This window comes from Phyllostomus discolor, chromosome 3 (assembly GCF_004126475.2).
Source record: "Phyllostomus discolor isolate MPI-MPIP mPhyDis1 chromosome 3, mPhyDis1.pri.v3, whole genome shotgun sequence".
Classification (NCBI taxonomy): domain Eukaryota; kingdom Metazoa; phylum Chordata; class Mammalia; order Chiroptera; family Phyllostomidae; genus Phyllostomus; species Phyllostomus discolor.
This window is the reverse complement of record NC_040905.2, coordinates 186,372,032-186,384,788: the sequence shown is the minus strand read 5'-3', so window position 1 is coordinate 186,384,788 and position 12,757 is coordinate 186,372,032. Positions and strand designations below refer to the sequence as shown.

The window sequence follows — 12,757 nt, the reverse complement described above, 5'->3', positions numbered from 1 at the left end:
TGAAGTGGGTGTGTCAGCAGGTGTTGGTATATTCCGTGGCTGTGCAGCCGTCACCACTGTCTGATTTCAAAGTGATCCCTCTCCCTCAAAAGACACCCCACCCCCATTAGCAGTCACCCCCATCGCCCCCTCCCCCAAGCCACTAATCTGCTTTCGGTCCCTATGGCTTTACCTGTGCTGTATTTTCCATGTCATCAGTTAGGGTTTTGAATACCAGTTACCAGGGGCTGTGTCTGTGTGCCAGGGCCGAGAAACCACATCTGGTGTGTCATCGAAGTGCAATCACGCCACGTTTTGTGGCTTTCGGTGCCCAACCCATCCCACGGGGCACAGTGCTCTCCAGGTTCACCCAGGTGCTTAGCGCACGTCAGAACTTCGTTCTCTTCCCCACTGAACCTGTCCCACTGTATGGAAGTGCTATGCTTCACACATCCATTCACCTGCTGATGGGCATTCGGGTTGTTTCTGCTTCTGCATGACTTTGAACAACGCTGCCGTGAACACGAGTGGACGGGCTCTTTGCAGACCTGTTTTCACTTCCCTTGGTGATATACCTCAGTGTGAAGTTACAGGGCCAGGTGGTAACTCTGTTCAACCTTTTGAGGATCTGCCAGGCTGCTTTCCGAAGTGGCTGCGCCATTTTTGCCTCCCCGCCAGCCGTGTATGAAAGGAAATGTCCTTTTATCGAACACCTACTACGTGGCAGGCAGCACGCTAGACCCTTTCCACGCCTCACGCCCCGAGATCCTCACACCGACCCTGGGGAACACCCCCCGTGGCCTGCACTGCACCGAGAAGGTCACCAAGGCTCAGGGAAGGGGTGCGACTCCCCTAGGATCGCACGGGAAATAGCTAAGTCCTAGACTCACCCCCGGCTCCGTGCCTTCCTTTCCCCTGTCCACTCTGCGATGGCTGGCTGGCCCTGTGGCCGTCAGACGGTGACACGGAGTTAGCCCCTCTCCTCCCCAACCCTCCTGGGCGTTGTTTTGCAGACGGGAAAGTTGGACCCCCACTACCCGAAGGTCTGCGGGCACAGAGGGAACGTCTTGGACATCAAGTGGAACCCTTTTGACGACTTTGAAATCGCCTCCGCTTCTGAAGATGCCACAGTGAGTGTTGGCGTGTGAGGCCACCCCTCTGACCAGAAGGAGTGGGGCAGGGGGAGCTGGAGCCTTTGGGCCTTTGGGACAAGGGGCCGGGGACTGCACGCTGCAGGGTATTATGTGCTGGGAAGCAGACTTGCTCACTCAGCCTGGGCGTCAGGCCTGTGGCCCACCTACCCTCCCACACACACACCCACTCACACTGCATCAGGTCATTAGGGTGGCAGACACTACCAGAGGGCATATTGGGACCCATCTCTGATCAACGCCAGCCCCTGCTGCTTGGGCTGGAGGACCTTGGCAAAGCCCCTGTCCCTCTGAGGAGCCCCCGCTGGCCCTCCACTGAGTGAGGAGTGGATACGGAGAGAATCTCCCAGGCCCTTCTGCCGGGCACCGGCAGCTCTTAGGGTGGCAGGGGTGCCGTGGTGACCCTGGCTAACACTCCCCCGGGCCACGGACCCTTTGACAGATTAAGATCTGGAACATCCCCAAGCAGCTGCTGTCGAAGAACATCACGGTCTGCAGGAAGGAGCTGGTGGGCCATGCCCGCAGAGTGGGCCTGGTAGAGTGGCACCCCACGGCCGCCGGCATCCTCTTCAGCGCCGGCTACGACTACAAGGTGGGTCTGTGTAGGAGCTTCCCGGGGCCACCCCGACACACGACCGAACCCGGTGGTCCTCACACAGCTCTGAAGACGAGAAACCCTACAGCAAGGTGTTCGGAGGGCCGTGCTTTCCCCAAAGCCGCTAGGCAAGAATCCTTCTGAGATTCTTCTAGCTTCTTGTGGCTATGTCACCCCGATCTGCCTTCGTTGTCATGTGGCCTTTAAAAAAACTTTTTTTTTATTGATTGATTTGAGAGAGAGAGACGCATCAGTTGTTTCTTATATGTGCCCTGATCCAGGATCGAACCCACAACCTTGGCGTATTGGGATGACCCTCTAACCCACTGAGCTGGCTGGCTGGGGCCGTGGCCTTCTTTTCTGTGTGTCTCTGTGTCCTCTCCTCTTCTTATACGGATATCGTCACTGGATTTCGGCCCACTCAAACCCAGCGTGACCTCATTGTAACTAATTACATAAGACCCTATGTCCACACAAGGTCACATTCTGAGGTCCCAGGTGGGCGTGAGTTTGGGAAGGACACCAGCCAACCCGTCAGTCTGCCCAGAAGGGACAGGCTGGGCCCTGTGGACTGGGAAAGTCCCCGGAGTGGGAGACCGAGATTCTCGTCCAACTCATCCCTGACTTGCAGCGTGAGCCGGGAAAGAAAGTCCCTTGTCTTCTCTGGGCCTCAGTTTCTCCGCGTGTGCACATACGGGGCTGGTGTGACCACAGCCGTGGCCTTCACACTCTCCCTTCACAACCCGTAGGGCTTTACTGAGGCACCCCAGGGGCCCCTGTGACAGGCAGAGTGGCAGTGGTGGGCAGGGCCGCCACCAAACGTCTGTGCCAGGTGTCTGCAGGGCTCTGGCCTGCCATGGCGCAGGTTCCCGTGTCACAGCTCCAAGGGGCGCTGTTCACAGGATGGGCGATAGGAACGGGGCACCCTGGAGCTGTGCAGTGCACAGTCCACGCAGCCAGACAGGCGGCCCCGTGTGTCTGTGTGAGGTGGGAACTGCTGTTTGAACCCCTGGGGTGGCTGGTCCCCCAGGGTGCTCCCAGCATGGATGTTTCCTTGCTCCCAAGGCAGATGGTGGGGTTTTTTTCCACAGCCAGCCAGCCTGACTCCCGGCTTCCCGCTCCTACCACGTGGCAGCTTCAGCCGGCAGCAGACCCATCCTCCCACCTGAGGCCGCTTGGCCAGACTGCCATCTGTGACGTCCCCCCCGGGGATACTGTGTTTCACGGCAGCCTGGCCGGCGTGCGACTGTGGGGGCCGGGGCAGGGGCGGCCGCTGTGCTCAGAGCCGGCTCTCTGCTGTGCAGGTGATGGTCTGGAACCTGGATACAAAGGAGCGTGTAATCATGAGCCCCGTGAAGACAATTGACTGTCACCAAGACGTGATCCTCTCTATGTCCTTCAACACCAACGGCAGCCTGCTGGCCACCACCTGTAAGGACCGCAAGATCCGGGTTCTCGACCCCCGAGCAGGGACGGTCCTCCAGGTCGGTGCTAGGCTGGAGTCTGGCTTGGGGTCAGGGGTCGGAGGAGCAAGGTTTGGCATGGAGATGGTGGAAGCCTCTTAGAACAGGGCGGGAATGCCATTCGTTGCAGGATTGAGTTCTGGCCGAGCCTCCACATGGGTTATCCCCGTTCTTTGGATGAGGGGTCCGAGGTGGAGGAGAGGCTAAGCGACTTGCTTACATTGAAAGCTGGGATTTGAACCTGGTCTAACGCCAAAGCAGGTCCGTGTGCCCCTGCTCTGTCAGGGGCATGACATGGGATTGGAGACCTCAGGGTGCCACTGTGGACCCACTTGGTGGCCTTGGGCGAGCACCTTCAGGTGTCCCTGGTGCATCTATTTCCTCATCCGCAACAATGGGCTGCTTGCTGGTCCTTCCTCTTAGGGGTTAAACAAGATAACCCCGGTGCAGTGCCCACCCAGCCCCACGCTTTGCATAGAGTGGGTGCTCCGTAATCTTTCAACAGGAGCGTGGAACTGGGCAAAAGTTTGCCTCTTGCTGTAGCTCAGAAAAAGAACTCTGGAAGGATTCCCCAGGCAGAGCTGGGGTAGACACGAAGGCATTCCCAGGGGAGCAGCAGCATAAGCAAAGGAAGGGAGTCCTGACCCCACGTGTCTCTCCAGGAAGCCAACTACAAGGGGCACCGGGCCAGCAAAGTGCTGTTTCTGGGGAACCTGAAGAAGCTGCTGTCCACGGGCACCTCCCGATGGAACAACCGGCAGATGGCCCTGTGGGACCAGGTGAGTCCCCATGCAGTGCCACCAACGCACCTCGCCACCACTCCTTAGCTGAGTTCTGGCTTCACTCATTCATCCACGCATTCATCCACTCATTGGCTGAATTTACTGATGAGTAACAGGAAGATGCTGAGAGCCTGAGGCATGAGCACAGATCTTGTGCCTCTTTTCACTCACAGAAGGAAACCCGTCAGGGCGGAGGAGAGGGGAGGGCACGTGGTCACGTCTGGGACCAGGACTGGGTGGAAGGGAGGAGAGGGCCTTCTGGGCAGAAGGAACAGCTGGGGCAGGGGCTCGGAATGGAGCATGAGGCACATGGGCAGGAGGAGCTGCATGCTCCACGCAGGGGTGGGGGTGGGGTGAGGGCCAGGCCAAGCGGTATCGATCCGATGGAGCCCTGGGCTGGAGTTGCAAAGCCAGGGCAGACCACTTCCTTTCCTCTGGATTTCCTCCTTCATCTATTCGACTAACAGAACAGGTGGCAGAGGGTGGTGTGAGAAGTGATTTGTTAAGGGTGGTAAGCTGGCAAAACAAAAGGCAGTTCTGTCTCCCACCCCTCCCCCTCCCTCCCCCTCCCTCCCCCTCCCTTTCCCGACGCTCAGTTTCCCGCCCCCTCTCTCACACATGTGCACACGCACACACACCCAGAGCCCCGTGCCAGGAGCGTGTAGCTCAGAGAGCCCTGCTGACAACCCTCGTGAGTGACCCTCAGGCTGCCCGGCCCCCCTTTCCTTGCAGGACGACCTCTCCGTGCCTCTCACGGAGGAGGACCTGGATGGCTCCTCAGGTGTGCTGTTTCCCTTCTACGACGCAGACACCAACATGCTCTATGTGGTGGGGAAGGTCAGTCCAACACGGGAGGAAGCTGGCCTTGGGGCCTCCCGAGGCCGGAGGCAGAACAGCCCTAAGCCTGGTCCCACTGGTGGCCAGCCAGCAGCCCTGGGCCCCCAGGGTGGAAGGCAGGGGCAGGGACAGCCAGGAGTCGCTGGACACTCTCCCGCTGGGGTGAGCCCAGCACCTTTCTCTCATCTTCCTGGCTCCCAAGCGCCCCTGGGCCCAGGGCTTCGGGTAGACACCCTGAGCTGGCCGCTCCCCAACTCTGGATCCAGATGAGGAGGGACCAGTTGGTGTGTCCCATCAGGGGCACCTTTACATTTGGGGTGGAGCGGGTGTTCATTGGGTAGGACTGTCATCTGTATTTGGCAGCCCTGACCCCTACCGATCCACACCAGCAGCAGCGTCCCCCACTCCTACCCCTCCAGTCATTATGACAGTGACAACCAGAAATGCCCCTGGAGGTAGCACCCCCTCACTGGGCTCAGGACATGCCGCTCTGACCACTGTGTGTGGCTCTTGGACTGGGTGGGGTTCCAGCCCGTGCCCCCAGACCTTCCACCTTGGAGACACCCGGTGGGCTTGGGTCATGGCTGGGGGCATTGAGTGTTCAAGTGAGGACCCTCCTACTGCTGCGGTGACAGCTCCCTGGTGTCCCCTTGTGTGAGGTGGCTTTGCCAACTCTTCACCTACTACGAACACCAGGATTCTGCTGCATGGCCCTGGGGGCCAGGTGGGGGGCTGATGGGGACTGACTCTGAACCATGCCCTCCTCCTCCTCCTCCTCAGGGAGACGGGAACATCCGCTACTATGAGGTGAGCGCCAGCAAACCTCACCTGAACTACCTGACCGAATACCGCTCCTCATTCCCACAGAAGGGGATCGGTGAGTGTGGGGCACCGAGGCCACTTGGGACCTGGGGAGACAGGGATGCATCAGATTCAGATCCTGCCCTGGGGGGGCCCACAGTCAGGAGGGGAGATGGTGGGTCCACAGTCTGCCTCAATGGGAGCTCTAGTTGGGTGTACAGGAAGCTCTCAGGGAGGCTTCCTGGAGGAGGCAACATTTGAGGAACAGAAAGAGGAGGCAGACCACAGCCTGGGGAGAGAATGAAGGAGTTCCAGGCCAAGGTTCAGCAGTTAAATGGCAGCACGGAGATGGGAGAGACTGACCTAAGAGAGCCCCTACCTTTTCAGTGTATTGGGGTTGAAAACTAAAACGAGACGCAACTGCACTCATATATTGTCTACAAGAGACCCGTTAAAATGTAAAGACACAGCTAGATTGGAAGTAAAGGGCCTGAGAAAGCTACACCATGCTGGGTGATCAAAAGAAAGTTGGACAAGCTCCATTGGGAGCCCGAGGGTTACGAGCTGTGGGGGTGGCGAGGGAGGGCCTGGGGCAGAGCGCACTTCCTGCAGCAGCAGCCCAGCTAAAACCATTTGAACCTTCAGGATGGGGACAGGGTCTGGCGATTCCAACCCGGTTTCCCCAGCACAGGGCCTGGCCCAGCGGAGTGTCTGCTGAGGGACTGCTTGTCCGGGGAAGGACGGTGGGTGGAGGGCAGTCTGTGTTCGCATCCCCGTGTGCAGCTGGCGTTGCCCCCCACACTGGGTCCCTGTGGCCCCGGCCCAGCTGGAACCACGTGGCCCTTGTGACCATCTTCCTGCAGGCGTCATGCCAAAGAGAGGCCTCGATGTGTCCACCTGTGAGATCTTCCGCTTCTACAAGCTGATTACCACCAAAAGTCTCATCGAGCCCGTATCCATGATTGTGCCCCGGAGGGTGAGAGTGCTGGGGGCGGCCACAAGGGGGCGGGGCCCTTCCTGGAGAAGACTAGCCCTGGGGCTGGGAGCCATTGCCCCAGGCAGCAACAGAGCGGCTGATGAGAACTTCCCTCAGGGGGAGGCCGTTGCATCTGTGAGGCGTCACCCCGTAGCTGGAGTCCTGATTCATGCCTCACCTCTGCTCTTGAGTTGCTGTGTGCCTTTGGGCATGACCTTTTGCTCTCTGGGCCTTGGTTTGCTCAACTCAGGGCTTGGGGAGGGCCTGGACCCCCAGCTCGCTAAGGACCCTCATGTGGGTGGCCTCCTCTGCCACCCCAGTTCTCACTGTCCTGGCTTCTCCTGCAGTCAGAGTCCTACCAGGAGGACATCTACCCACCCACGGCGGGGGCGCAGCCCTCTCTGACCGCCAGGGAGTGGCTCAGCGGGATGAACAGAGGTGAGGAGGGCAGGGAAGAGGCCTTGGGTGAATGCGGGGGAAATGGAATATTCTCTGGTCCTGGTGGCTGAGAGGGGTTTGGACGGCATTTGTATTCCCCTGAGACCGTGGCAGACTGGTCCTCGTGGGTCAGTTCCCAGTGGCTGGCAGGGTCACATAGGTAGGGTCCAGGGAGGGAGGGGCTTTCCCATGTGGCTCAGATCACTCTCCCCAAGCAAGGGATTTTTGCTCCATGGAAAACTACTTTAAACTCTGGGCTATGCAGAGTGACCGCATCGACTTAGCCAGACACCCTTGCCCACCCGCCTGCCCCCACCTCCACAGTTACTCAAAGGACCCCCTCTGCCTGCCCTGACTCACCCTCCCTGCCCTGTCCACAGAAGGGCCAGCCCAGGGGAAGGTGTGGGTGCTCCCACCCCCCACAGCTGTGGCCTCTGTGGTGGGGATCTCCCTCCCCTTCTCCCCGAGAAGCCCCTCCTTTGTAGAACCCTTAGGCAGTCTGGCTCCTCTGAGCCTCAGGTCCCCCACCCTTCTCTACAATGTCTGCCTTCCCTGCTTCCTGGGGGGTCAGGAGAATTCATGAACTGGCAGGGCCCCCCCCCCCCAGCACAGTGTGGGTGGGGCTGGCCTGTCAGAGCAAGGCCAAGGCTTCACTGGAGGAGCCTGTGGGGTCTGGGGCAGCTCCAGCCACGGCCCAACTGCTCCTACAAACCAGACTTCCTCAGATGGCCATGTGCATGGGACTCTGACCTGCACTTGGGTTGCTGAGTCCGTGGGTCTGTGCCTTTCTGCACGTGGCCAAATCTCCCGCATCTTGCAGTGGGTCCGTGTGTCACTGCGAGCCTGCTGGCGTCAGTGTCCCCCATGCCCAGGTGCTCACGGGCTCTCGGTCCTCACTCGGCCCTTTGCTTCCCTCCCAGGGCCGGTCCTGGTGTCCCTCAGGCCTGGCTGCGAGCTGCTGAGCCCTCGGCCTCTGCCCCCAGAGAGTGCTCCCTCCACCCCCACGGCCCCCGCCTCGCCCCACCTCACGAGCCAGATGGAAAAGCTGGTTGCAGAAGATGGCCAGAGGCCCTTCTCGCTGCCGGAGGAGAAGTCACCGAAGTGGACCCCAGAGCACAGGCTGGAGGAGAAGAAGGCCTGGCTCACAAACGGGTTTGACATCTTCGAATGCCCCCCGCCAAAGACGGAGAACGAGGTGTGGATGGGGCGGGGTGTGCTGGCTCTGGGCTGTGGGGGGAGGGTAGAGAGATGAGGGGTGAGAGAAACCACCAGCCGTGTGGCCTGGCCCAGCCACTCCCTTCGCATTGTGAATTCACTCAGCGGGCAGGCGGTGAGCGCCGTCTGCGTGCCGGGATGCTGGGTTCACATGCAGACGTCTGTAAAGTGAAGAGGCTCGGACTCGGTGGGTATTAAAGTCCCTTCCAGCTCTGACGTGCTGTGCACCCGGAGCCGTCATGCGTGCTCTGACACACCACCGGGCGAATCTCTCAGTGGCCCTGGGAGTCAGCAGGTTGGGGCTAAAAACCAAAGGGCTGGCACGTCAGGGAGGGATTGTAATCCAGGCCGTCCCAAGCACAGCTGTCGGACATCGGCCCCATGGACCGAGTCTGCCCGTAGCAGTAAAGGGGGGAGGTGCTAACACCGGGACCCTCCCAGAGTGGTTGTGAGCACCCGGTGGGCTAACGGCACTTAGAGCAAGCACCGGACACCCAGTACCACTGTGTACAGTGGCTGCAATTGTGACAGCGCTGAAGCGAGTCTGCTCACCCCCGTGTCCCGGGGGAGGAAGTTCAAGCCCAGAGAGAGTGAGTAACTGGCCTGAAGTTACACAGTTCAGTCGTGGTGAAAACTCCAGTCTGCAGACACCAGGGCCGGACACCCTTTCCTCCATCCCATGGGGAAGTCTAAGGAGACAAAAAAAAAAAAAGTCTGAAATATCAAGTCTTTTTGAATTTCCTTTATTAGGTGAATTAGGTTTCATAAAAGGTCTATGCCATGGCACCCCCTTAGGCCTCAGCCACGTTAATCACCTCTACCTTTCTGAGTCTAAAAGGGACTGTGCTTTAAAGCCTCTCTGAGGCCGTCCCGCCCCTGCCCGTCCCAGGACACCCGGATGACCTGGCCCCGTTCTATGCCCCCGCAGCTGCTGCAAATGTTCTACCGGCAGCAGGAGGAGATCCGGAGACTCCGGGAACTGCTGACCCAGCGTGAGGTCCAGGCCAAACAGTTGGAACTGGAGATCAAAAACCTGCGGATGAGCTCAGAGTGGTTCTGAGCAGAGGGGTCTGCCCTCCCTGCCCTCAGGGACCCGCCACTCGGCTCCGTGGGGAGGTCCAGAACCAAGCCACACGCCCCCCACCCCCGAGAACAACCACTATTTCTATATTTTTTACCAGAAAATGAAACTCGATCGCCGAAAGATTCCAGTGGGACATGGTGCCGTTTTTCTATTTGCCTTCTCCAAACAGTGTCTGAACTGACTCTTTTTAGATGATAACTTGCCTTCTGTTTAATTCTGTTCATGAGGGTCCATGCTAAGCTATAACTTCCCGAGGGAAAGAACATTATATAGACAGAAAGTCAGAGCTAAAAGGACTTAGGAGGCGAGCCCGCCTGTGGTGTTCAAACTGCAGTCTGTAGAATGGGGGGGCAGCTAAGCAGGAGGGCTGTAGCCCCATCCCAACTGGGTAGCTCCCCATCTTTCAGTTTTATATATTGGCTTCGATGGAAATGCATACTTCTGCCACTCAAAAAAATTTAGAAGTTTGAAAACCTGTGATTGGCCCAACTTCCTCATTTTTTGGAGGTGGGAAACAGGCCCAGAGCGTCCATGGCAGGGCTAGGCTGAGCTCCTGGTCCCCTGGCGTGTCCTGCTGCTGCTTCTGGTCGGATACAGTTCTCAGCCACACAGCAGCAACCCGCTGGTTCTGGCCCCAGCTGCACCCGTGACTTGAAGTGAGTGACTTCATGTTGTTTCCTCTCTGGCCTCAGTTTCTCCATCTGAACAAAGGGGGCCTTGGAATCTGCCACCCAAGACGTGAAATGTTGGCCATGACCTGAGGAAAAACTACCTGCAGGGCGATGATCCGGATTTGCTGTGGGGACTCACTGGACGCTGGCAAAGGGGCACAGGGAGTTTCGCTTCAGGGAGAGAAGCCAAGGTCCAGCCCAATTCTCTAATACAGGCAGAAGGGTGACGCCATCCCCTCTTCAGCCAGCATTAGTGGGATGTGCAGGGGCACTCCCTGGTGTGGGACGCAGACATCAGGTCACTTGTCCATGACGGCTGACAGCCACCAAAGCACTCCAGCCACAGAGCCTGCTCTGGCAGGATGACCTAGGCAGATGTCCGAGCAAGGCAACAGAAGAGGCCCCTGGGGGTAGGGAGCCCCAGGGCTGGCAGTGTGCCGGCAGAACCCGCTGGCCGCCCCTCCACAAGGGCTTCCGGGGAAGGATGACGGTACTAGGCAAGGAGGCGAGGCCACAGGTTCCCATCCAGCCTGTGTCCCTCCTTTGTGAATCTTTGCTCTGAGCCCTTGTCTGAGATTTTCTCTTTTTCAGTGGTCAGTACAGTGGCTCAGCTAGAGACGGGAAATGTTGGGAGTTAAATATACCTGCTTACTGAGGAGGTAAGCACAGGTTAAATATACCTGCAGATGAGGAGTTTTGCCCGTGGCCCAGGGTAGCCCTGGAGCTAGGATGGGAACTGCAGGAGGCCCCCGGCCTGATAGGTGTCAACCCAGGCCGTACCTCAGAGTGCCCTTGGGAGCACTCAGGAAATACAGGTGGCCAGGCCCAACCCGGACCAGCTGCAGCTGAATTGGCTGAGTAGGGCCTGGCCTTCTGTATGTCTTTTATGAGCTCCCAGGTGACTCTACAGTACAGTGAGGGTAGCAACACTGGGCTGGACCGTCTGTACCTATCTACTACAGTAAAGACAAGGACCAGGAGCTGGGGCTCCAACCTGGTCCTTTAAGTCCTGGCCAGAGGCTGAAATCAGGAAGGGGTGTTCTGAGCCCTCCACCAGCTCTCTGCCCAAGCCCCGAGCTCCCCACCCCACCCCACCCCTTCCTCCCCCCGCCCCCCCCACCTGTCCCACACGAGGGGCACGCTGTGCCCCTGATCGCCCCCACCCCGAGCCTTGGCTGAGTCCGCCTGTCTGCCTGCACACGCCAGACACCCAGTTGCTTGTCTTCTCCTCCGTTTACTCAGTCTCTGGGGCCCACCAAGCTTGCCAAAGACCAAATCCCAGGTGGCGTCAGGGAAGCAGAATTCCACCGGAAGCCTCACTGGGGCCAGCACTTCACAGTTTACAGAGCCCTCCCACCCCCACTCACCGGCACATCCCGCTCTAACATGGGTCAGTCAGGCCTGATTGTCCCGTGTTCGGGAGGGAAGACTAGCCTCGGAGAACAAAGGCACTTTCATGCCCAAAGGCACTGGCTCCAAAGTGGGGGCGACGGGGCTGAGCTTCCAGAGCTTTCTGGATGCCTCCTCCGACTCTCCCCGCCCCAAAGGGACCCAGACCTTGCGCTCAGCAACACCACCAAGGCATCCACGAACAAACCTTCTCTTTCTTTCTTTTTTTTTTTACATTTAGAGTAAATTATTTAAATTATTTCGCAGCCAGGGAGAGGGATAGGTAATTTTTATCAGATATTTTTTTAAGCCATGTTTGAAGATTACTTTGTTGTTTGCGTTCTCACCTGATGAAACGGAACTCGTCCAGGGTTCGCAGGGCCAGGCCCTCACACTCAGGGCGGCGGGCAGAGCCTGCCTTGCTCCTCTCGCCGCTCGCTGCTCGCCCTAGCAACCCCTGGCTGTCGGCTCAGGAACTCGCAGAGGATGAAGACAGCTCTAGGGGATGAGCTTCAGGGTGCGTCCACCTCAGTGCTCTAGTCATTGTTCTTCTTGGAACAAAACTCTGAGATTGTTTCATAGAGGGGAGCAGGAAGTCAGCAGATGATCTATGCTTTTCATATAAAACCGTGCCTGAAACTGATTGTTTTCATGTTGTTTCTGAAATTCCTTGTACCTTTGTAAAAAAAAAAAATCAAGCAAGCAAGCAAAGTGAAAATAAATATACGTGGAATTGTGCTATGGAAAGAATCTAAAAAAATAATAAACATCATCTGCCTACACATTTTAATACATGGAACTTTCCTTTTCTCAATTTGTTCCACAAATAACAAGTACCTACTTTCCAGACTGAGAAACAGGTAAGACAGAATTTGTCTCTGCCCTCTGAAGTTTTAAGTCATGGTCTGGGGGAAGGAGAGAGCCAGGATAGGGGAGATGTAGGCTGCTTTGGGAGGAGAAGCAAGGAAGGCTTCTTGGAGGAGGTGACATTTATGCAGCAACATGAGGGATAAATAGGAGTAAGCAGAGCAATGACAGGACCACAATTGGGCATTTGGGGACAGTGTGTTCTAAGCAGAGAAAACTGCCTGTTCCTTGGCCTGGAAACAAGCCAAGATTAGAGCATAGGCGGCAGGGATTAAAGGTATTAAATCCAAGGGCCTTGGAGGTGGGAGCTAAGACCACCCCCCACCCCCAGCTTTGTTGAAGTATGATAGATAAAAATCGTATGTATTTAGGTTGTGAATGTTTAGGTTTTATAATGTGATGATTTGATATACGCACACCCTGTGAAATGATTACCACATTCAATGAACACACCTCTCACCTCACATAGTTCCCCCTTTTGTGTGTGTGTAGTGAGAACCCTTGCAATC

The 12,757-nt window shown here is 57.5% G+C and overlaps 1 protein-coding gene across 2 annotated transcripts in view; it reads left to right on the top strand.

Moving 5' to 3' along the window:
* Positions 1-12,173, top strand: part of CORO2A (coronin 2A) — a 46,187-nt gene extending 34,014 nt beyond the window's left edge. For both annotated transcript variants that reach the window (XM_036021963.1, XM_036021962.1), the window contains exons 3-12: positions 993-1,109; positions 1,573-1,722; positions 3,030-3,209; positions 3,851-3,967; positions 4,703-4,807; positions 5,588-5,684; positions 6,472-6,584; positions 6,932-7,022; positions 7,943-8,217; positions 9,166-12,173. In XM_036021963.1, the coding sequence (XP_035877856.1) occupies positions 993-1,109; positions 1,573-1,722; positions 3,030-3,209; positions 3,851-3,967; positions 4,703-4,807; positions 5,588-5,684; positions 6,472-6,584; positions 6,932-7,022; positions 7,943-8,217; positions 9,166-9,297 (1,377 nt within the window). In that variant the 3' untranslated portion in view covers positions 9,298-12,173. The remainder of the gene's footprint in view (positions 1-992; positions 1,110-1,572; positions 1,723-3,029; positions 3,210-3,850; positions 3,968-4,702; positions 4,808-5,587; positions 5,685-6,471; positions 6,585-6,931; positions 7,023-7,942; positions 8,218-9,165) is intronic.
* Positions 12,174-12,757: the final 584 nt, after the last annotated feature.